We start from the raw sequence: 24,909 nt of genomic DNA on the forward strand, positions 1-24,909 counted from the left end.
CCACCTTTGCACCAAGGTTTTAGGGTCACTTACAATAGCAAGGGGGTGCCCAAGCTCACCAATATGACTGTGAGGTCATCGAGTGCTAATTAGGCAAAGTCTCAGAAAGGGTTTGATTTTTTTTTTTTTATGCCATTAGGAAAAGAAGGATCTTTCACATGGTTTGGCTCACAATTTAAGTGGTTATAAATATATTATATATACACATGGTATAGTGGTATAAATAGATTTATAAATATACATCATTCTCCGCTACACCTCAAATGCCAACGTGTCATCTTTGGGTTTAGCAGAAGAGGAGACAGAATGCGACGCATTCCAGCTTTCTGGTGCACACTGGCTCTCTCCTCTTGAGTAGCAAATCATTAGAGAAGCCATCACTTCCTGCACTACTGGACACACTCAATGAGGTAATTGTTGAACAACTCTGCAATGCCCTTTCTTCTTCAATTAAATTAACCATAAAATGTAAAAACACAAATACTGAGGAAAGTCTGAGTTGTACAGAAAAAAAATACAATTGATGTGTTGGGGATAGGAATGTTCATTACCCGCTTTGACCCTAAGACAACGAGAATACCCGTTTTCCGGTTTTTGGTTTTTAAAGTGTGGCCTGAGCCTATCTAACTCAAATCCTTCCTGGTAGAGCACCACGTTTGTGCAATTTTGACATAACAACAAAAAAGACCAACAACAAAAACACCCAGACTCATGCTCCCTCACCTCACCCATACAAAAACCACCTGTGCTTTGGGAATGTTTTGCAGTGGTTTTAAACATGGCATTTTGTCTTCTTCACATTTTCAGATAATACATTGGGATGCCAAAGTCTCGTGGCCACTCCGAACGGTCACATGACTTTGGGGTGGGGCGACTCTGTTTTTTGGAGAGGGAGACAGATTAGCAAAGCCTTCTTGTCGCCTTTCTGGTAAATCTGTGATTAGGGGGGGAAATGCTGAACTATCTACAGAAACATACAAGATTCTCTCTTTCTTATTTCTTCTACCAAAGTTATTACTGGGTAATTCTGCACACATACCCCGAAGTTATACAGTGCTGTTCAAATGATACAATCCTATGAATGAACACATCAATTGCCTAACTTTGGCAACACCAAAACCTCATTTTCAAACCATTATTATAGAGGGAGGTCGGCTGACATAATGTATTTGTTTACTAAATCTTAGGTACTTAAAACAGATGTGCAGAAATTATCTACAAAGAAGAGCCACCAGACAAAAATATAACACTTAACTCAAATTACAAGGAATTCTTCCAGTCATTGTAAACTTTTTTTAATTATTGCTTTTTGAATGATAAATTGTATAATAAATTATGAAGGATTATCATTGAAAAAATAATTATGGCTAGGCAATAGTCTTAGCAATGGGAGGGCTATGCAAACATATCCACACAAATATTCAAAATACACAGGTTCAAATATATAGATGGGGGTGTAAATAAGTATATATAATATGTATATATATTGTCTTTCCCTCATTTATGCCCTGAGATTTCAGTAACTTTGGGGATCCTTCTTTAATTCCAGAGAGGTGAGGGGAAACCATCTGCCGTCAGGAGAGCTTTGCAGAACTGGAATTATGTACAAGCATTTGCTACAGACACCCTGACTCACCAAGTCATAAGTTAAGAAGACAAAACATCTTTTGTTTTCTGCAAATCTTAAGGATCCATTGGTTCGATTGTTTCTTGTTTGACCTTTACAGGTCCCAGAGGTAGTGGGTTGCTGTGAGGCAACTTCAGGAGGGACGGGTCTGTTGACTCGTAGAGGTTACATCCTGAGAGCAGTCCATTCCCCATGTTTCTTTGCAAAGACACTTTCAGGCCAGTTTCTTCTTTCTCTTTTCTGACCACGGCCAGAATCTCCTTCTCCACCACAGAGGTCACGTCAACGTTGTCCTCCATGTCCTCCAGCCGGTCGGCATTGTCGCTGATGTCAAACTTCTCGATTTCTTCGTTGATTCTGGTCAGGTCCTCCAGAGGCAGCCCCGTGGCTGGGGCCACAGGACAATACCCCTTCAGGTGGACCTTGAGGCTGCAGAGATGGATGTAGCTCTTGTGGCAGTGGGCACACTTGTGGGGCCGCTCCCGGGTGTGTAGGCGCTTGTGGAGTTTCAGGTGCACAAACTGGGTGAACTTGGCGGGGCACACCTTGCACTGGTAAGGTTTCTCTCCGGAGTGGAGTCGCAGGTGGGTCTTGAGATTGCTGGTGCTGCTAAATCGCTTGTGGCAAACCTGCAGCGTGGGGAAGGGGGCAGGGAAGGGAGGTGGGAGACCAGAAGGTTAAGAGCTGCCAAGTGGAGGGGCACGCTGCCCACCCACACCCAGCAACCTGGGAGGTGAAAAAACTCCCAGCAGCGTTAGGCAAATAGAGCGATGGGAACGCACTGCCCGTGGGGTGGTGTTTCCCTTCCAGACCACTGTCCAACCACTGGAAGCTGGTGTGTCATCATCTCAGCTCATCAGCAGCCCAAAGAAGGCAGAATTCTTGTGCTGGTTTAAACTATGGGCTATGGGATGATGGGAGGGCGACTCCTGAGACACTGTCTACAAAGGTCGAAAGTTCTACCCAGAAAACACTGCCCACCTGGCATTCATGTGGCTTCTCTCCCGTGTGTACCAGGTAGTGTTTCTGCAGGTGGGCGAGCTGAGTGAAGCCCTTGTTGCAAGTCTGGCATTTGAAAGGCCGTTCTCCGCTGTGCACTCTGAGGTGGACCTGGGAAGAAGCTACACACGTTAGCTCAGCTGTCACTTGGCTGCAAAAGCGAACATTCCCGTGCAAGGACTCGGGCATTTAGAATGCAAACCTCTTAAGAAAAGCATCAAGGTGAAGTCTTAGAACAAATCAAACCGCGATGTGATTTTCAGAACACTCTGTTGTGTTGGAGCTAAAGGAACAAAAGTCATAGGCTAAGCAGGGACTCGAAACTGATGTTCTAGCGCAAACCCCACGTGTTTATCATTCAGAAGACACTCAGGAGAGGGGAAGCAACGTGTCCCAAGCGGTGCAGCCAGAGCAGCAAAGGCAAAGGCAAAAGCAAAGCCGCATCGACCATGCCCAGCCCGGGTCTCACACTGTGGAATGGCAATTTATAACCTGCGGGAGACCAACTAAATACCCAGGCGCGTCGTGCACTCCCGGGGACAGACCCCGCACCATCGGGCCGCCCACGCCAGGCCTACCTTCAGGTTTGAGAGCTGGCCGAAAGTCTTGGCGCAGACGTTGCACTCGTACTTGATCTTGCCGTTCTGCTTCTTCAGGGGGTAGGGGAGCGTCTTGTAGCCGGTCATGTTCCTTTTGTTCTTGATGAGATTCACGGCCTCGTCGCCGCCGCCGGGGGCCGCCGCGGCCGCTGAGGTAGCTTTGGGCTGCACCACGTGCTCGGCCGTGGCGGCGGTGCCGGCCGTCGGGGACCCGCTGGTGGGGCTGCAGGCCTTGTCCTTCAGGCTGGCGGCCGCCCCGGGGAGGGAGAAGGCACTGTGCGGCGCGGGCACCAGCACCTCCCGGGGGTGCTCGGGCTGCAGCAGGCGGCGCGCCCCCTCCGAGGGCAGCGAGCTGGGGAGGGAGGCGGGCGCCAGCATCGGGGGAGGCAGGCCGCCCCCGCCCAGGAGGCCGCCGTACACGGGGTACAGCCTCGGGAAGAGGCCGAAGCTGCCGAGGCCGTTGATGTTGCCCACGGCGCCCAGGCCGTTGCAGTTCATGCCATAGGGGGGCAGCAGGAACTTCGGGTAGTGCGCGTTGTAGGAAGGGATGAAGGCGGGCGGCAGGTGCGGGGGCGGCGCGTAGCCGGGGTAGGGGCCCAGCCCCTCGGCGGCGGCGGCGGCGGCGGCGTACGGAGCGTTCAAGTAGGCGTAAGGGTCGCGGTGCTCCTGGGAGCCGGGGGCCCGCGGCGACACGGTGTTCCCGGGGCTGCCGTGCAGGCTCCGGTCCGGGCTGCTGCGCGCCGAGGGGCTGGGCGTCGTGGAGGACGGGATGGGGGAGTGCGCGATGTAGGGCGGCCGCTCCATCCCGTAGGCCAGGGAAGCTTTCAGAAAGTCTTCCGGGAGAGGGGCCCGGATCGGGTACACCACCCGCGGGTAGAAGGGCATCTCGGGGCTCCCATTTTTCCGGAAGTCATCCGCGTCCTTTTCCGAAGTGAGGGGTGAAATGTTGGAGCGGTAGAAGTCCTTCCCTTTGGAGGGGTGGGAGTCCAATTTTAGTATTTCTTTCACGCTGTACTCTCTCTTCGGGACATTCTTTGGGCAAAGTTCATGTTTCTCAGTGCTCTGCTGCTTTGGATGGCTCTGGGTTTGCGCTGAAATAAAGAAAGGGTGATTACTCAGAGGGCGACAAAATCGGAGCGACGTTGCCCAGCCCAAGTTGCTCTCTCCTTGAGCAAACCTGAGCCCCAGCTGCCCCAAGAGGGACACCTGGCATCTCAACGCCCACTTATTCTAGAAGGCTCTCGCCACTCCAGTTCCTTCTCAGCAAAACCAGGTCACTGGTGGCATCGATAAAACGAATGGAACCGTTTGTGTTATTTTGTTTCCAATGGTAAAAACCTCATGATAGGACAGTCCTGTTCGACCTAGAGTAGGAGAGGCTCCATGAAAATGGCGTGGAAAAATACCAGGACGGGGTGTCACAGGTTAATAAAAGTCATTCTCATGTTCACGGTTTACCTAAAGGAAATCAGCACACCCTGCAAACTAGATGTGCAAGATTAAGACTCATTTCAAGTAATAAGCAGTCGTCAGTTTTCGCCTCCATTCTTGTTTAATACGAATTTGATAAAACCCTGTTAAAACTGCCTCTCCCAAACAGACAGATTAGCAATGTGATGCCACCCCTTCCCCTCCATTTGCTGACAACACCAGAATTTCACTGAGGCTCTGGTCTAACCAGGCTCCCAGTAATGCTGTTCCCTGGAATCACAAGGCGTGACATAGGCATCACTGCCAAACCACAACTGGCACTTCCTGAGCCAGTTCAATTACTTAGAGCACCAAAGAAAACAGGCAGCAAAGATGAAAGCATGTATTCCAAAAGACGGCATATTGTTACTTGGTAAATAGACTGTTTAGGAACAGCAGCAATGAGAGGACAGGCTCTCCAGGCCATCGCCAGCACTGCCCCTCCAAACACACAGAACAAACGATGCCTTTGGGAAGACACCAGCCAGAGCAGGGAAAACCAAACACTCGCTGCTCAGCCTTCCCTGGAAACCAAAAGTAAAATACATGCTGCTTAGTCGGAGCTCTGGTTGTTGGAGGGCAACCCCTCTAGCCTGCACACCTGCCGTAGGCATAGGCATCAGCTGTCGGTGTGTGTAGATGCCAGGAGAGGCAGGGACCTCGTGGCCTTAGCCTCAGAAGAGGACAGGCTTGGGGGACTGGGCTGAAGCCTCTGTAAAAGTATCATTCACTGTCTTTAAAAAAGTCCCTGTTCGATTTAACGGAGGAGGAACTCCAGGCTTGATACCTGATAGGTCTAGAAATGAACTCTGTGGAACTCCAGAGTCTGAATTCTTCAAATCCATTCTCTAGACTGACAAGCTTGAGGGATTCGATTCCAGTTTGAGAGCCCCTCAGAGAATGTTATCTCTGCTGGCTGTTATCAGTTACTCCTGGGTGAGCCAGCAGCCCCAGAATAAACACAGCCCAGACACTATCAGGGAAGATGCTGATGGGGGCAGTGATGGAAAGCTTGTTGAGGGAGAGGGATTTCTGAAGCCACTAAACCAAAATAAATAGCCCCTTATCAGGCCAATATCAGTCTTTCAGTGAGGCTCAGCAGGCAGGAAGTTCAAATTGTCACTTTTGTTTTTTAAAGCTGAAATGGTAAAGGAAGAGAGACAACTAAGTTGGAAAGCTGATAGGCAAGGCATCTCACACCCACAGGAGGGAATTTTGAGGTGAAAAACAATGATTTGGAGGCATCCACCGAAAGATGTCACCCTAAAAAAAATGAAAATACAGAAACTTCACCATCATAACTTTCTGCCATTTTTATGTGGCAAATTACATGTAAGTCTCCTAATTTTCTTCACTGGCTTCAACACTGTCTTGGTTCTAAAATCCAATAAATTAAAGCCATAAGCAAAACGTTTAAGTCCGTCCGTAGCACTGTCCCTACTATTTATTTAGTCTGGTGTTCTTACTGAGCACCTCCATAATCCGATTATTGAACTACCACAAAGCTAACGATTGGGGACTTCCCTGGTGGTCCAGCGGGGAAGACTCCGCCCTCCCAATGCAGAGGGCCCGGGTTCGATCCCTGGTCGGGAAACTAGATCCCTCATGCATGCCGCAACTAAGAGTCTGCATGCCACAACTAAGAGTCCGCATGCTGCCACTAACACCCGGTGCAGCCAAAATAAAAATTAATCAATTAATTAATTAATTAAAAAAAAAAACTTAAAAAAAAAAGCTAACGATTGGGCCAACCAGAAAGTCGGAATTTATAATTTTCTGTGCAAAATACTGAGCACAGTGTGCCTAGCATATAGTAAATCCATGATATATGTTCAATATCTCTTATGCCTTCATAAAAATACGTTTATTTCTTATTAAAAAACAATATCCGGAGGGCAACGTCAGCCCCCCTCAGGTGTTCTAAGGTGGTGATCATGGAGTCTATGTGAAAAGGTACATTTAAAAAAACCATCCTTCAGCAGCTGAGTAATCAGCGGAGCTGGTGTCATTTCTGACTCTCCCACTCAGCAGCAGCTTGAGTTAACATGAAAAAGAAAATCAAGATCTGTTTTTGTTCTTAAATCTTAAATGGCTGTAGGCGGACGGAGTCATTTCAAGAGTGAACTGCTTCTGAAGGCTCTGAATGGCTTAATTATGCCGACTCACATTTTCGATCTATAATAAGAACCCCCAAGACTACAAGAAAGAACCTAGAAGTTCTGCAGTAGGCAAAACAAAGTCTGTTTTCAACTGAAACTGAGAAAGCAGATTAACATTTAGAAGTCTATAATTTGGTCAACTGTTTTCTAGATGGGTTAGTTAGATAGATTGAAAAAAACTACCAAAAAAACTTGGGAGGGGTAAGAGTTAAACCTGATAGTTCCTATTCCTTTTCTTCGGTTTTTAAAAAATGCCTATTTATGATTTCTGGCTACTTATTTTTCTTTACCTCAGTTTTCTTCAAATCTCTTCTCCTCAAAACTCTACCAGTTGAACTATCACTGCCATTTTAAAGCCCTCACGGAGATTCTGACACAAGCCTCCATTGTGCTTGAAGCATGGAACCCAACACAACTCATGTGAAGACACAATCTACCTATTAGGCCTGATGAAACAGTGGAAATTTTCCTGATCAGCATCTCAATCATCAGTTACCACACCTAAGACAACTGGTTTCACAAGGCAACTGGAGTCTTGGCTTATTGTGACTGGCTATTGTTAACTCTCATTCTTTACTACGAATACTGGACAATGAATGGGTACCTGAAAATGTTAAACCACCATTTAGAAAAAATTCTGCGTAAACAGAAAGGGATATTTGAGGGAACAAAGGTGTCATTTCATAGTATACGTGACAGTTGCTTCTGAACACAAAGAATAAGCATTTGAATAAATGCAAGGCCTTTTAAGACCTTTCTTTGACTGGCAGGAGGTAAGAGATGTATGTGAAAAAACTTCTTTGTGGTTGGAGCAAAGTCACCAGGGTGGGTCACCTCAAATGGAGTTACTGTTCAAAAAAAAAAAAAAAATCAAAGTCTTTTTCTGAATCCGTGAATGATGAAGCACAAGGAATGGGAGGAGACCCTCAAGAGGAAGTGACCGGCTATGCTGAGAAAGTCAGGAGGAAGCAGCACATCTTCCTGGGAGATGTCCTGCCAGAATACAAGTTGCCTTTTACCACTGGGCCTGGCACCTACAGGTGGTAAAATAGCTGAAGGGCTCCTGGGATGCTTGGCACTAGTGACATGATGGAGACTCTTGGAAGCGCTAAAGAGAGATAAGGGAAAAGAACCGCCACCATTGGCCAGGACCTGATTATACCCACCATGCTCAAGCTGAAAGCCAATTTGTTTCCAACTATTCTAAGACTTCTTCCTGAAGCTCAAGGTGCACTATATGTGTGTATGTAAGGACCACAAACACAAATTTAAAGATGATCTTATGGTGGAGGTCCTTAAGCTTTTATAGCCCCAGCTTTTCAGAAAACTGCAAATATAGTCTTGGGATCACAGGGGGAGCAAAAGTAAACGAGACAGTGTGGGATGAGCACCAAATAGCTATAGAATTGGATTATACCTGACTAGGATAAATAATTGGTCCTAAGGTTTAAGTCAAACTCTAATTTATGTTAATATTAACATTCATCTCAAAGGACAAAGTGTGAACTAAAACAATTTAGCCTCCAGATAAAGCAAGTGGGACAGCATATGGACGATTGATGAATCTGGGTAAAGGGTCTCTGGGAATTCTTTGTACTGTTCTTGCAACTTCTCCTTAGGTTGCAAATGAGATCAAAACAAAAGGTTACAAAAATTTCAGCATTTAGAGGCCAAAACTTTTAAACCAGAAGGAGCTGATTTAAAAAACTGCTTTAAAACTTAGCAGTCTGAGAATATACAACCGTAGTTACAACAGGTTGGAATTTTATGGTAAATCTTAAATCATTCATAGAGATCACTTGAGAATGACTAAAATGAAGTAGGGTTTTGCAGAGAGGTCATGATAGCCAACTTTAAGCAAATAAAAAAGTAAAAGCTTGCAAACCTAAGGAACTGAGAATTTGTTAAGATAAAGTGATAGGTGGTTACTGTAATACTCATCAGGAGATCAGATAATTAGGTTTTTACCATTAGGAAGAAAGCTAAGATATAAAATCTTTAGGGTTATCCATATTCAAATAAGATTTGAAAAATTATAGCTCCGAGTTTTTCTAGAAACAACCTTTTATGTTTCACATCAGACCATAACTTGATAACCAAATGTGCATCTCTACAATATTTCAATGTACATGTTAAGCACTGACAAATTACCACAAACAAGGAACTATACCTTGCATCCTTGGCATGTCAGAACCAATCTCTATTATACTATAATCCTACCTGCCCCCTTTCGGATAGATTAGCATTGAACATATATTTCTTCCTGTAACTTTCTGAACATTCAAAGTAGCTCTTAGTATTTTTTAAATGATCAAGTTTCATTACAGGGAATAGAGACTAAAGAAAGCTGTTTTCCTGTTCCCAGTCCCTAGTTTAAGCCACCTACTTGGACCATCAGATGAAGCCATGTAATTAAACATGTCATTAGCGCAAAGGGGCAGAACTGACATTACTGGCATTTCTAATTTTTTTGTTCTGTAATCCACTTACTGAGATTCATCATTGTCAGCTCTCCAGGATAAGGGTAGTGAAGCCTTTCCGCAAAGTCCCGGCAATACCACACAAGAAGCTCCTGGTTGGCGGGGATGGGCTTAATGGTGTAGAAGTAGATGTTCATGCCGTTCTGACAGGCAGCCAGGTTCTGCTCCCGGGCAGAGTGTGCTGGGTTCACGTAGCGCAGCCAGTTGCTCTTCTCCTCATTAAAGCCATCGATGAAGTGGTGAAGCTCCCCTCGGGAATAGATCTGCCCAAAAGAGAAGACGGACATGGAAAAGAAAGCCCCAAAGCAACGAAAAGCTTCCCTGGCACCTCTGAGAATAAACCCAGCCAATACCAGGTTTGATTTCTGGTCCCTTATTGCCTGGTTAGAAAAGGAAATCAGTTTAGCCGGAGTTGTCTTGAATCAGCAGAAATAAGGGCAGAAACAGGGAAGGCACACTTTGTCAGTTACCTTTTCCATTTCAGTTTTAGTGTCTTTTCACTTCTGGGGAAAACTAACAGGAAAAGTAACAGAAGAGTGAAACACAAGATTTCATTTAAGGAGCTGCCTCAGAAGGACTAAACAACCACCGAGTACAGTTTCTGCTACCACAGTGAATGGCACACAGGCGATGCTACTAACTTGAGTTGCGATCATGCAGACTTTTAATGCTTTGAGTCACTGGGTATTAGACCAACCCGACTGAGTACGTCAAACCGAGTCTCTCAACTTTTTCTATGGCCTCTGTACTTGCCGTTTCCTACACCCCCGCCCAAGGCTTAAACTATGCAAACATCCTCCACCCCCAAGCCTCCAAGTCCAGCAGTAACACTTGTTCATATGAATACTTGGAAGCCTGCCTTTTTGTGGAAATGCTGGGTGAGGCCAAGGTGAACTTCACCTGCCATAACAAAGTGAACACTGGGACAGAAGCCAGCATCAGACAGTCTACTGAGAAGTCACTTTTCCTCTTGATAAACGTGTTCGGCCTTGCACTTTTCTTCCAAGGCAGAGGAGGGGAGAGGGAACCCTCTTATCCGTGAGGAGGTTGGGCTAAAACACCACTCACAGAGCCACAGGGTTCGTGTTTTTGGTAAAAGAACAGAAAGAAACCATGTTGTTCTTTAAAGGCAATGCAAAATGAAGAATTCAAAGTCTGCCCTAGAGTAATACTGCTTTTGGTTAACAGATACCCTCAGGCCACTCGGTAAAAAGGTAGAGGTAAGAATAGGAAAAATTAAAGTATACATTCTTACTGAAACTTTATAAACAACTTTATAAACAAACGCCTTACCCTTCCACAGAAAGTTTCTCTCTTTCCCTCTTTTTAAGATGTACCCAACTCATCTTCAGACTTAAGAGATCCTTACACATATATAAGAAATACCTGGTTACCTGCAACTTAGAGGTTCCAAGTCATAGGGCCTGGTTCATAGCAGAAGTTTTGCTCTAACCGGACAGCAGGTTATTGCTTTGTTTTTAGTCACATGCTATGTTAGTCTCTAAAGTGTTTCTGTATTTCGCTCAAATGTTATCAGACAAAAAGGAACTCTGTCCCTTTAACACGGGCAGTAAACACCAGAATCACTTTCTTTTAAGAGTAACTTCCTGTAAATTGTGAAGGGGGAAATACATGTGGCTTCATCAAAGCAGCTTGTGAGAGCTTTTGCGGTGTGTTTTGTTAAGAGAAAATGGAACAAGGCCGGGTGAATTCTGCTATCAAGAGGGGTTTTCAAGTTTGTTTACTCTGATGTGCAAACTTCCAGGAACACGGGGTTCCATCGCTCTTGCACTCTTCGCTGGGCGGAAACTGCTTTCTAAAGCTACGGGTATGTTGATTCCAGTCAGCCTTCCACGGACTACAATTTACTGTATCCTCATTTAAAAACAGATATGTCGATGCCATGAAGTCTCACACACACACACACACGCACCCACACCCACAAGAAAATAAAATAATGATACGTCAGATGAACACTGCTCCCTATCACCCTCACTACATTTCCATATATTATCAAGAAGATTAAAAACGTGCTGACTCATAGCACAGTTACAAGAAATGTCACTGGTTTCTCAACTTGAACATCCCTTCTCTTCTTTGACTGTGTAATTTGCATGAAACTTTTTCTTTCCTCACAACAGATGTTCATATTCCTGCCAGCAAAATCAGGATGCTTTTAGCAACATGTGGGAAGTTATCTCCTACAATATCCTTTGCATGTGAAGGACCGATTTCAATAAATCCTCCCAAGGAAAGCATTTCAGCTACTTAGAGTGAATCTTCAATGAACCAGGGAACTGGGACAGAGATAGGAGGTTCTTAAATATTTCTTGTCATTTTTTTCAAAAGGATCATGAATTAACGAGACTTATGCTGGATTTTCTTAATTCCGACCTTCAACTCCAAGAATTACACGTGTCTATGGCTCACTTCTGAGAAGACCTTATTGGCAGTAAAGGGAAAAATGAACTCGCTTACATTTTGCCCATTATTAGTCAGGTATTAAATATATTTTAAGCATGACTAATTATTAAATAAAAATTGTGAGCACAGAACTCAAAGTGAAAAATTCTCAGTGATTTCTTTTGTTTGGAAAATAGTAAAATACATTTCTTAAAACACAAAACTTCCCAGATTAAAAAAAAAAAAGCTTGTTTCTTAGGAACAGCTTCTGAGTGATCCCCAAATAGAAGTCTTTTATAAATATACTTGTCCAAATGATATAAGCATTCTAGGTAAATCTGGCCAGAGTAAGTATAATACAATTTTTGTTGCTACCATGCAGCTGTTTCTTAAAAGAATTTTAGTAACAGTTTCCCAGTAGTCATGTACATTTTATGCAAGTATGTATATAAAAAATTGCTTTTAAATTTAGTAAACGTAGCTTTATTTTCTAATTGAGGAAACCAAGTATCCCAGAGAGATCTATGGGAAAATGGAAAGCAGTCCAATTTTTTCTCTGTTCATCCTAATCCAGGGTCTTTTACTCAAAGATTCCATCTAATTAGTTCACCTGTGAGGTCTTTTTTATTTTTTTATTTATTTATTTTTTTTCTTTTTTCTTTTTTAAATTAATTAATTAATTTTTTTATTTTTGGCTGTGTTGGGTCTTCCTTGCTGCGTGCGCTTTCTCTAGTTGCGGCGAGCGGGGGCTACTCTTCATTGTGGTGTGCGGGATTCTCATTGCAGTGGCTTCTCTTTGTTGCGGAGCACGGGCTCTAGGTGCATGGGCTTCAGTAGTTGTGGCACACGGGCTCTATAGAGCGGAGGCTCAGTAGTTGTGGTGCACGGGCTTAGTTGCTCCGCGGCATGTGGGATATTCCCGGATCAGGGCTCGAACCCGTGTCTCCTGCATTGGCAGGCGGATTCTTAACCACTGCGCCACCAGGGAAGTCCTGTGAGATCCTTTCTAACTGTGATATTCCAAAGGAAATTGGATTGGCCAGACTCTTTGGATGTTAAAGGAAAGTTTATCATCCCGAATGATTATAAGCATTTCCCTTACGCTATAGGAGTAACTTACGTACTGTCAAACCCAATAGTTTCATGGTACAGGTGCATTGAAACAGGACGAGTCTTGTGGTCCATCTCCATTCCCCTAGTACCATCTTCTACCCATCCTTCCTTAAAGGCATTTATTTTCGAGGTAATTCATTTATGATTACTTGTCCATTCAATTAAAGTTAAGTCAGCAAGAAATCAACAAGGGGTGAAATCTAAGGCTTGGTGACTCATTACTACTTCCTTGCACAGAAATGCAAATGAACTTACCCTTGAAGCAAGCAGCAAACTGTTTCCTTTCATCACAAAGCTCTTATGAATTGCAAAAATTAAGATTCACATATAGACCATCTCTCCATCCCTAACCACCTACAGGCTGTGTTTCCCAGGCCAAACATTTAACCAGGTTCATCACGATTGCTTAGAATTCCCTATGTCCATGGGGACCCTGAATACTTGTGGGGAGCCCCAGGACACGTTGAAAAAGGAAGTGACCCAGCAATTTTAGTTTCATTTTTTCCCCTAATACTTAATGAGTCTGGAAAAATTTCCCTACTTACCCGCCAAAAATATTTCCTGTTGGCGTTCTTGGGAACTGTATCATTGGTGTAGATTTCACCTATTAGAGGTCCAAAACGTGTCCCCTTTGGTATGTATTCTTTACTCACCACTCCAATAACCTAAAGGGGGTAAAACATATGAAACAATGAGTTCAACTGTAAAATATTAATTGATCTTTTCATTTCAATGAACTGAATTGTCAAATGGTAATATAACCAACAATGATGAAATTGTACTATGGAGAGCAGACATTAATGGTGCCTACATAATTAACAACGAGCTTGACTTTTGGGGAAGACCATCTTTTAAACTCGCAGATCATAAGCAAATACATAACCAAGTATAAAACAGTCTAATTCTCCGGTGACTGAGGGTCCTCTATTTTTTATTAATACTTTTTATGCGAGAACGGAGAGGGTAACCATTCCATTTTAGAACGAGTTTCAGATACTGCAGAATTAGACAGTCAAGGTTAGACCACTTCAGCCCGCTCCTAGTTTCCTATTTCTTCTTCTCCCTCAAGCCATAAACACAGTGTGCTTAAGGGGAATAAAATAGTTTTAACCTCAGAAACCAAAATAATGTTCTTTGGTTGTTCCACAAAGGCCCAAGGAACCAGAAACAAAACATATTATATTTTTTTTCATTCCAGATGAGGGTTTTTTTTTTTTTTCTTCTTATAACTTGTAAGTTCTCTTTAACAGAAGGGAATTCTTTCAAGTAACTTTGTTCTTCTCTAGCATCTTCTGCTCAACAGTGGTCAAAAGTCTTCCTTTGAAGTGGAATTTATACCGAGGAGAGCTGTGGGTTCTAAGATCTGAGGAAATGACCTTCTCAGACTTGGATGTATCACACATTTTGACTTTGTAGGGCCTTGCTAAAGAAACATGTTAACTATACCAGTTCCTCCTTGATCGTAAATTTCTTTGGGGGGGTGGGTTTGAAAAAAAAAGTCACCAACCAGGAATCAGGAAGCAATTCAAAAGAACTCCTTCTCTGTAATAGTCCCTTAGGACATTTTGCAGTACATTTTGTTTTGGTTTTTATTCACTCACTTTCCTCTTTTCATTTTCTTTTTGCTCCAAACAGCCTACAAATCACTTACTGAATACCTTACTGATACGGACCAAGAAGGGAGGTAAAACGTATTTATTTCCAGTTTTTATTATCCCTGGTGGCTCCTTTATAATTGTGTACCTGAAATGGTAAGGCCAAATACATGAAGCAATAAATGTCTGCAGTGGAATCTAAGATTTTGGTTATGATATACACTGACACCTCACTAATCTCATCAATAATTTGTCTCCGTTTAAATGAATATAGAATAAGCATACCTACATGCTTGTGACAGACTAGGCTTTCTCATGTACGTGACTTAAAGAATTAATTTAAAAAAATTTAGTATTCAATATACAAGCCAATGGAGCATACCCAGACTGGAAAAACAGAAAAAAAGAAAATTTCCTATACCTAACACAAGTTGAAACAAGGTTGGTGAGCTAGTGTTATTTTTGGCCCGTTATGAATTTCTGGCAAGAGCTGAAAAAAGCAGATGTTCATTTCATCCTCCTCCTCTGCCTCATTTACATCTATCTGCCCTTTCAATAACAGTTCATCGTTATTGGTATATGTTGGCAGTATAGCTCTGGGGGACGGGAGTACGTCAGAACAATCTTGAGATAAAAATACATCCTAAAGCTTAAGTAGACTTACTTATTCAGAGGCTCATTGTTTATGATATATTATTGAAAGTAATTAATTTGAAAAATGCATGGAATTGGCTTCTATGACGCAAATCATTTGGCATTCATATCTGAGTGATTATTCCATAATATTAAAATGACAAACAGGAAAAACAATAATGTCATTTGTTGGTGAGCCAATAATTAGCAGTTGATATTTTCAACATATCCACTTTAAAGCAGTAATTTTAAAAAAGGTACTCAACTGGTTTATCAACCTTGTTTTAAATTATAGTCTCTCGCAGACAGTGTCTTGGGGGTCAGAGCTTGATTACCAACAAGTAGCATGACATTGAGGCCAGGGTTTTTCTTCTGAATTGTCATTCTTTTAACCAATGGGCTTCGTGGTATTCAGCTATCAATCTTACACTAAGAACCATACACCATTTTCTTACGGTCCAGAAGAAGTCAACTAGCATTTTGTTCCCACAAAGGAATCTGCAGTAGACATAAGCCACCTGACACCTTTGAGCACAGCTATAGGCAAGTCACTGGGGAAGCTGTATGACAGCACTGGAAGTAGCTCTTGCCATCGATAACCTTACAAATGAAACTCAGCGGGCCAGACAGGAGAATAATTTGTTACGAAAGGGAGGTCTGTGAAAATCCTCAAGTCCCAAACAAATAAAAAGAGCCTCAATATTAGATTATCTTTGCAAGTGAGACAGAACCCTAATATTTTAAGCTGTGTGATGCACAGAGCTTTGGGTACATATAAACTCACACATATGAATAAATAGAGACAGAAAATCATAGAATTTCAGGGTTGGAAGGAACGGTGTAGCTTATATACCATCTCTATCCGTTCCCAGTCCAGCACCCTATCTCACAATCAGCACTTTCACCTCAAATCCATGTCTGAGACATTATTCAAAGAGCACATAAGAGCTGCAACTCTAAGATTCTAATTCTAAGATTCCAGTGCTCAGCCAGGTAACCGGAGTGGGGATCGGAACCAGGGTAGTTTTTCGTGGGAAGTGGGAGACCAAGTCATACTTCTCCCTCTGGCCCTGGAAAGATCCAGATGTGAATCTTAGCCAACAAAGTTCTATCCTTGGAGCTAGCCTATGATACAGGGGAACCTGGTATGTGCCTTAAATTTCCCAGAGCTAAAAAGACTAAGAATGTGTTCACCTAGTTCAGGAAGGAAACTTCACTGGAACTGACCAGGGTCCTAAAGCATCCCCGCTGGGCACGGACTGCTGTGTGCCTCCCATAAACCTACCAGCGAGAGGACACTGGCCTCAACACTTCCCCGCCTGCCTGCTCCTCCCCACTGTGTGTTACGTGTGGGGCTGACCCCTTCAGACCTGTCAGTGGCCTCAGTTACAGAACATACCCTGAAGTCCAAGGCTTGCAGACAAAAAACAGGGCTTGTTTTCCATTTTACAAAATGAAGATGTCACAACTTAGTACAGGTGGACTGGGGGTGCTGAATGAAAGTCTGAGAGTAAGGAGAATAAATGTGCTTTTTTTTTTTTTTGAAAGCAAATTCCCTCTTTAGAATATATGAATACACATGCATCGCAGTGAGTTTCAAGCAGAAACATCATTCAGGTCTAAATGTGGTATAAGCATCCTCACCCCAAATTATATTAAAATCATTTAAATTACTAGCTACCTCTTCCCCTCTCCCTCCATAAAAATGACTCATTCGATTAAAATTCTATTTTGAATACAAGGATAGTTGCATTGAGATGACTAGAGCTCTGTAGTGGATCAAGACTTCAGCCTGTACTTCACCCCATTTTTAAAAAACGGGGTGGAGTGGATAGCCATGTTTTAGGAAAGTTTCCTTCTTAATTATCTTCATATTAAAGGAAATGCGGCAATGCCTGGGTACATGGTCTCCACAATAAAAGGCAGCATGAAGAGGGAATGGCACTTATAGCAAGATACTTTTTAGAGATGGCTTAATAATGGACTTCAATCAAAATGGACACTGAGTCCCCATCTTCGGCCTGACGTTTCACTGCCACACAACTCTGGAGGTCAGGCTCAGAGCCACAGAGCCTCTGAATTCAACGCAAGCAACCTCAGTACAGGCTCCTGCTTCCAGAACAGAAGTGTTTAAATCGATCTTTCTGTATTCAAGTATTCACAGAAGATTATTTCAGGAGGTCAAGGGGAAAATCCCCCTAAAAGAATAACCCAGCAGTTTAAAAAGTTTTAAAAGTTTTTTGAATAGTATGTCTATATTTGGTTTGAGTTCTGGAAATAGGAAGTAAGAACAGCCTCATTAAAGGTGCAGAATGATTCTAAACCAAATCTAAAAATGAGGGTCAAGATCAGAAATATGGTTTGTATGTTTTGTTTTTAAACCAAAAAAAAAAAAAAGGTGCTGACACATAGCACAAATTCATAATGAAAAATGGTCTTGCTAAAAAAAAAAATCCCCAGGATGTCAGCACATCAGTACATAATGTAACATCTTCTGCTACTTAAATGAAAACATTTAAAGAAGGGCAAGATAAATCAGTCAGATGAAAACTACACGTACAAAGGCTTTTTTCCTCTTTCCACGGCTTGTGGAACCGAAAGAACTAACTGAATAATGATAATGTAAACATTTCACCCATCCTGAAGATTTCTGTTCTAGAACTGGTGTGCAGCTCTCATATTCTCAATGGCTCAATTCCACGGTTCTCTTTCACCACCTGGAAGGACCTCTCCTTCCCCAAAGTGCAAAAATGAAGGAGGGAGAAACAATAACAGGTACACATTCCAGAGAGAGCTTAAGACAGTATTACATTTAAGTTGGTTTCCTGGTTGCTTTTATGATGAGGGACTACAGATATACTGCTCTCTTCAAGCATTTCTAGGGGAAAATAGAATAAGAGAAACTTGATCTCTTATTAGGTTCGTTTTGAAGGACCCTCCTTAGGAATACAGGCACTGTATGCTTTTTGGGTGCTGAATATATGAAATAGGGAGTTACACATTCAGAGAAAAAAACACCAAACAAGCTTAATAAATGATCGTCCTGAAGTTATGTTAAGACGATAAATAAAACCACAGTGACACCAAGAGGGGCCAGTGTAGCACAATCAAGTAGCATTGGTTGGGGAAGTCTGAAGAACTTTGCTCCAAGTCCTGGCTCTGGCTCTAAGTATATACCTTAAGTAAGTGACTATCTTTCTGAACCTTGGACTAAGGGCATTATTCTATTTAGCTATGATTTTACATAGAATGATGAAAATTGAAAAACTTAAGCTAAGAGCTGAACTGAGGGTAAGAACACTACAGAACTAAAAGGCAAGGATGACCCACAGAATGGAGGTCTTGATTTCAATCCCAAGGGGCTGGATGGGGCAACACAGCACAATTGAAACCTGGGAACAGATCAATATTTGGTCAAATTTGATATGGGAAAAAATGCTACACCTTATAAAGCCACAGCCAAACCTTAAATACCCAAACAAATCCTACACTGATTCCATGGGCCACATATTAAGAGACCTTCTATAGAGAAGGGCATTACTTTCAGAAAGAGGTGTAATTAAGGCCGATCTCTGGCGTGAAATTTTTGGTAATGTTCACATAAAAATACAATTTAAATTTTGCTTTTTATGAGATCAGCCTCCTCTCTCCCACCAGGAAAAAAGAAAAAAAGAAAAAAAAAAAAAGTTGAGCTTTAATGAAACCCAAAGCAGAGTTGCTCTATTTAATTTTAGACAGCTGTGTCACCCCCTCACCAAAAACACTGAACTCAGATACACAAACAGGAAAGAGACAAAGTATTTCCCAAACCGGCTCTCAACTCCTTCAAATGCTGTTGCTTAGGGAAGGAGGAAAGTGATTTGACATGGTTGTAATGAATAGTCCCAGTATAGAATTCTGGGCTCCTACAGCAAATGACCCCCTTTTCGCGACTTTCTGAAGGCAGTGATAGGACGGACAGTGACCTATGGGAATGGTTGTGATGGCAAGGCTGTGGAGGGGTGGATTCCTCCAGCTCAGCCCGGCAGGCAGTAGACCAATGAAAGCAGCTGCAGTAGCTGAATTCTCAAAACAAGAGGTGGTTCTGCAAGTTATTTCACAGCCAAACATTACGCCTAGCTACAATCATTATAGAAAAGGGTAAACACAAATCCTTTGCTCATTCCAAGTTTGGGTTCTCAGCCCCTTTGAAACAACAAAGGGTGTACCCACTTCAGAGGCCAAGAAGAAATTGGCCTGCCAGCCCGGTCAGAGCAAAGGAGCTGCCACAGATAAACAGGGGTTAGCTCTGAAGTCATCCGGACAGAGGGCACTTTTACATGAAACTCTTCTCCGTTTATACCATCACTTCAGTTCATAAACACGTCAAGGTTTTGAGAATAATTTTAGAAACCCAGTTAATAAAGCTAGCTCGTTAAAAAAGTAAATAAATAAAGCCATCTCATGACCAAAAAGAGACAAAAGAAACATGTCAAACATTTTTTCTAAGAAAAAGTTTCTCTCCCTCAAAAGCTAGTATACTGGGGGACGAGGGCCAGAATAGCCAAAAAACTTTCTCAAAGCTGCTGACAATTTCACCCACCCCATGCTGCAATTCTGCTTTTCCAAGAAATGTCAACTTGCCAAAAGATTTCAGTTTACTAATTCGTATGGAACAGTCGAGAGCTGGAGGAATAAGAAGGGATGGACTTAGGGTAAGAGAAAGCAATGAAAGAAGTGAATTAAGTGATCAGTTATTTACTGATACTTACAGATTCTCACAGACATACGAGGCCTCAAGGGCAAGTAGGGAGATTTGGCGTCAGGTGCCAGTGTTCTTCAGCAAGAAACCAGAGGCTTACCTCTTTGCTGTTTGTGGCATATTTGAAAAGCAGATTCCTCGGTAAGGATGCCTCTGCCTGAACCGAAGTGCCTCCTTCGGTGCCAGAATCCCAGGGGTGGTCGTTCACAATGTATGTACACTTCTCCTCAAACTCAGCCTCTGTCCACAGAGTCATGTCTGCGTCCTCCATGTCCATTTTCATGGTCCCCTCAGTCCCCTCTGCCAACCCTGGAACCTTCACAGCACTGGAGTTACACTTAGGGGCAGCCTGGAAGAGAAAGGAAAGGCCTTTAATCCCCATTGTCCTGTGGCTCCTCCGAGAGAGGCTATGACTAATACAGTCGTCTGAAGACTTTAAAAGCAGATGCAGAGTGCTTGGTACAGTTGAGTAAGAGCCAGAAAGCCGTAGAAAGATTGCCTTGGAGAAGCAAGGTTTTAAAATGCTATCCTTAGTCAAAAAAAAAAAAAAAAAGTGTGGCAACCACATTGGGGGACAAAGTTAAAAAAAGAAAAAAAGAAAAAAGGAAAAGGAAAAGAAAAGAACCACCTCCAAACAATCCCTGGCTTTACCTCTCACGGCAGAAAAACGTTGGGGGCGCCTAGTCCTCTGTCCCAGGACGCCTGGGGTCATGGCCGCCAGACCCTCAGCGCTGTGGAAAAGCTGCCTCAGAAAAGTGTCACAAACAAGGAGAGGAAGAGGAAGGAGCTCTGTCTGCCTCTGAATGAAGCTAAAAATGGAAAGCGCGTGTGGTGCAGGAGCGGAACCCAGCCTGCCTTTTCCAAATGGGGAAGACTGAACTTTCCCACCAGCTCCCAACTCAAAACAACTTTCAAAACAACTCGCTCCCCCCCCTCTGCAGCGCGATCTCTTTCATCCTCTCACAGGGAAGGCTGAAAAGGGCTGCATCCTGCCAGCATCACTGAGCTGCAGCTTTTCCGAGATCGTTTGGACCATAGGAAAAGAGAAGGAAAGATGGGGGCGGAAGGGGGGGCAACTCCCCGCAGTTTCTTTTGACTGTGGGCATCTGACGCCAAATTGAAAAAGTAAAAACAAAACATAAAACTGTTCAATAGAATTCCCTGGAGAGAATTCCTTTAGGAGCCCTCAGCTACAAATAGCACTTTCCATTTAAATCTGAAAGTGTACGAATTCCCAGAAGTCACTGATGGGCTACAGTTTACTGTAACTAAAGTTATAACAAATATAGAAGGCTCAGAAGACAAGCTCTGCTTCCACTCATAAACTGATAAGGGTATTCCCGCAAATCCCCCCTCACACGCAGGAAAAGTGCTTTCCAAAGAGAGAGAGAAAAAAAAAGGTAAACAACGTCTGCAGTGTTTTCGCATACAGACGGGTTGGTGAAGAAGTAGGAACGTGGGTATCATTTCCATGTAAGAACATGTCCTTGTTAGAATGTAAACATAACACTGTCCAAGTCCTTCAGGGTGGCTTTTCCATTCTTTTATTTCTTCCCTAAATATGATGCTCTTAAAAAAAAAAAAAAAAAAAAGAAGTCGGATGCGAAGTTGTCTTTCCCTCAGCCACGATTTAAACAAACGTGCTTATTTCTACGTAGTTGCAACATGTACAGTCACGATGCCAAATAAGTGTTAAAATAAAACCAAAATTTAAACTTAGGCCAACGCGGAATAGTTACTTTGTTGGACGGGTGTGGGCGGGAGCCACTACCGAAATTTCAATGAACTGACAATTATGCCTAGAACTGAAAGGGTTAATGATTCATAAGGAAAAAGTCTTATAAATGTTTGACAGTACTAAGCGCCCTAAAGCAGAAGCCCTTCTGGTTTCTACTACGACTACGTTAGCCAAGAGAGAAAAAAAAAAAGTTTTCAGATCAATTTCAGAATGAAAAACAAGATCAAGTTCCTTACCAAGGTCGTACCCACACGTTTTTCCAAGCAAATATCCAACATCTGAGATAAGTGTCGCTCATGCCTACACAGTCCGCATGTGCTCCGCGTCCCCTCCCGGCGGAGGGCTGGCGCGCACCGCGGCGGTGCCCCTCTCCTCCGGCGGCCGGCGCCCGTGTCCCGACTCCCGGCGCGGACAGGTGCCGCGCTGCCTTGCCTCTCCGCAACACTGGAGGGCCGAGTGTCACGGCAGCACGCTCAGTCTGTGTTAACCCGGCCGGCGGCTCGGCCCTTTCCTCCTCCCTGCCGCAGATTTCCCATTCGTGATTCACTCCTACCAGCCGCCCGAAGTGGGGGCGTGGCCACACCTGGCCGAGCCGTGCAGAGCTCACCCCAGGGCTTTCCCCCAGCCCGCGAGCGCCCAGAGCTTCCTCCCTCCGTATCTGAATTTCAACATTTACTTGGAATCTTCTGACTTCCCTTTGAGGGCACTTAACCTCAGCGTTTACTCGGGCTGTATTGTATTCTAAAGACTCCAGACCGCCCTCCTTCCTGCTGCGGCTTTATAAGGGGGCGCACATTCCTTAAATTCAGGGAAACCTAAAAATGACCTAAAATCGTTTGAGTTCCTCGGCTCAGATCCAGTTACAGAACACACAAAACTTACTTGAAAAGATCACGTGAAAAGAGCAATGATTTTTGCATGGAATGGAATAAGATGTAGCTGTCTAGTCCCCAAGCTACTGCCTGTGAAATACACGTTTTCTCCCCGCAAACTTGAAAGCTTCCATTTCTCCTGCTAACTAAACGGCGCTCGTATTTGGTAGAACTGACTTCCCTCTTTCAATTATTTAGTAAATAGGGAAATAGGAAAAAGGTATAATCCTACAGATTAAAATTTCTTTGCCTTTTCTCTCCTCCCCCAAACCCACAGGCAGACTTCCTAGGAGTGTGTTTGCAAAGTGTACAGCATGAATCGTTTCCTAGTTAAAGGGAATGTGGAACTGATCGCTGCAAGTGGAAGGCAGACGAAGGCAGTAATTAGTGGGGCTCTACGCTGGGAGCCCTGCCCGGCTTTTCCTCCAGCCCCAGTCAGCCCTCTGTTGAAGGAAGGACATCCTGTGATGATGGCATACAATGTCCTGTTTGTTTATTATTAAGAGCGTGGACCTTGCATTCCTGCTTCTCATTACAAAACAAACCAGATGCTTTACTTCCTTCAATGGTCTTGTGCCTTCAGCAAGGAATCGTCTAATTCAGAGAAACAATGATGCAAAGGGTCCATTTAGAGCAGACACCCCATTACAAGGACTGTTTAGGTCACTGTAACACAAGTCTCCCACTATTCCTGCTTGCCTTCTATACGTGGTGGTTTTTAAAATCATCTCTCTCCTTCAACCTTAGGCTGCAATGTTTTCCCTAACATTTTAAATACACGTGTGCCTACACACCCACGTCCCGACAGACGTGCACACCCCGACGTACACACACCCAGTCCTCACCTAACGATACCAACTTAGTCATACAGTGAAGTGGACATGTGAGTATTTGTTTATAGGAAGAAACAAAACAAAGCAAAAAAAAGCCCAACTCGATCATAAAAACATGTCTGTTTATCTTTAAAATTTCTTTTCTCTCTTTTAGGAAACTTTTCTAGAATTTTTTTTGGGGGGGGTAGGTGGGAAGTAAAAGATTACTTGCCAGGAAATGGTATTTGTGTCTAAAATCCTTCCTCAATCTCTGTAGTACAGAACAATTAAATTCCCACTAGGGGACATAAGTAATACACTCCCCGCTCACTGCCTGGTGACCTGTGGTTACATGTTATGCCAGAGGGGACGCTAGCACCCAGAGGAAACAGGACTGTGAGTTGGTAGTGTGCTAGGGGTATAAAACTGAATGAACAATTCCTTAAAGTGTTCTCAGAAAGCTCCAAGATGATAATTAAACAAGAGAAATCCAGCCTTCTCAAGAGGGCTTATTAACCGATGCTGAGTCAGCGCCACAATGGACAAAAAAACAATGTAGTCATACTGAAGGCTGGCCTGCTGTTCAAACAGTCTCGCCTGCAGATGTTAAAGAGTATTTCACTTCCCTTTTAGAATCAAACGCTGTTCTTAGGCCACATACACCCTTGTAAGCGCTGGTGAGTCAACCACGGTGGAGTAAGGGAAGGGGCCAAAAGTTGGAGAGTTGAGGTGGGAAGAGGCTATTTTAAACCAAATATTTACTTTAATGACTGGAAGATGCCAGTGAATCAACTCTGTTAATTGATATCAGCCTGCACTCACCTTCAGAGGTGGTGAAATGGGCTTGAGTCTAAGGAGGATGCAAACTTCAAATACCAGTGTGGGACTTAGCCAGGCAACCCTAAAATTAGTTCCAGGTGCTCCAGCTGAGCTGGAGAAGGCCGGGAGTAGAGCTTTAAGGAAAAGAGACACACAGAGAATTGGACTAGAAGATCCTTCCAATAATACCAAAAGCACCAAACCCAACCATTTTTATTGCAATCATAGCAGTCAAGGGTAGGCCGTAATATAATTTAACATGAAAGCTGCAAAAAAGGAAGAAGAAATAAAGGAAGGAAGCAGTCCCCATCGTAAGGAAAAGCATGTTCATACAGTCATATCGAGGTATGTCCAGCACAAAAGTGTTAAGGGGGAAGAAGAAGGGGTCTTCCAAACTTCACTCCCCGCTTCTAGAAGGCCAGAGCTTGGCATTTAGAACGCTGACAAGCAGGCAGATGTCAGTACTGGTACAGCTGTGCAGAGAGAGCTATCTGAGGCTGCCACTGTCTGCAATCTTAAGTCTCAAAATGCTTGTTTCTAAGTAATACCTTGATGCGTTTTTAGTCACTATATTATTTCCCTCCCTGTTAGAACACCAAAAAAAAACAAAAAAGCCAACCTCAGTTACCTTTATTAATCAGCATTTCTCAGGCAGAGCTCTCTCCTTACAAGTGTTCACAATGGCAGCAAATCATGAATGATCCCAACAGCTCAGCTCTCAGAAACTCCCAACTATTCCCTTTGATGGTGTCATCACAACGGCTTGACAAGCCTATAATACTCAGTCTCAGCTACCGGGCCGGCCCAGTCCTCGGTGGCCCGGGAGTTGCAATGTAGGTGGTCAGATGA

At 43.4% G+C, this 24,909-nt stretch overlaps 1 protein-coding gene across 1 annotated transcript; it reads right to left on the reverse strand.

Annotated features, from left to right (window-relative positions):
- Positions 1-1,371: 1,371 nt before the first annotated feature.
- Positions 1,372-20,543, reverse strand: PRDM1 (PR/SET domain 1). Its single transcript, XM_061207261.1, has 7 exons — positions 20,471-20,543; positions 19,920-20,168; positions 13,396-13,515; positions 9,345-9,597; positions 3,205-4,316; positions 2,609-2,737; positions 1,372-2,256 (listed from the first exon to the last, which is right to left on the reverse strand). The coding sequence occupies exons 2-7, from the start codon at positions 20,100-20,102 to the stop codon at positions 1,684-1,686; spliced, it is 2,370 nt and encodes a 789-aa protein (XP_061063244.1). The 5' UTR covers positions 20,103-20,168; positions 20,471-20,543; the 3' UTR covers positions 1,372-1,683.
- Positions 20,544-24,909: the final 4,366 nt, after the last annotated feature.

Source organism: Eubalaena glacialis, chromosome 12 (genome assembly GCF_028564815.1).
Source record: "Eubalaena glacialis isolate mEubGla1 chromosome 12, mEubGla1.1.hap2.+ XY, whole genome shotgun sequence".
Classification (NCBI taxonomy): domain Eukaryota; kingdom Metazoa; phylum Chordata; class Mammalia; order Artiodactyla; family Balaenidae; genus Eubalaena; species Eubalaena glacialis.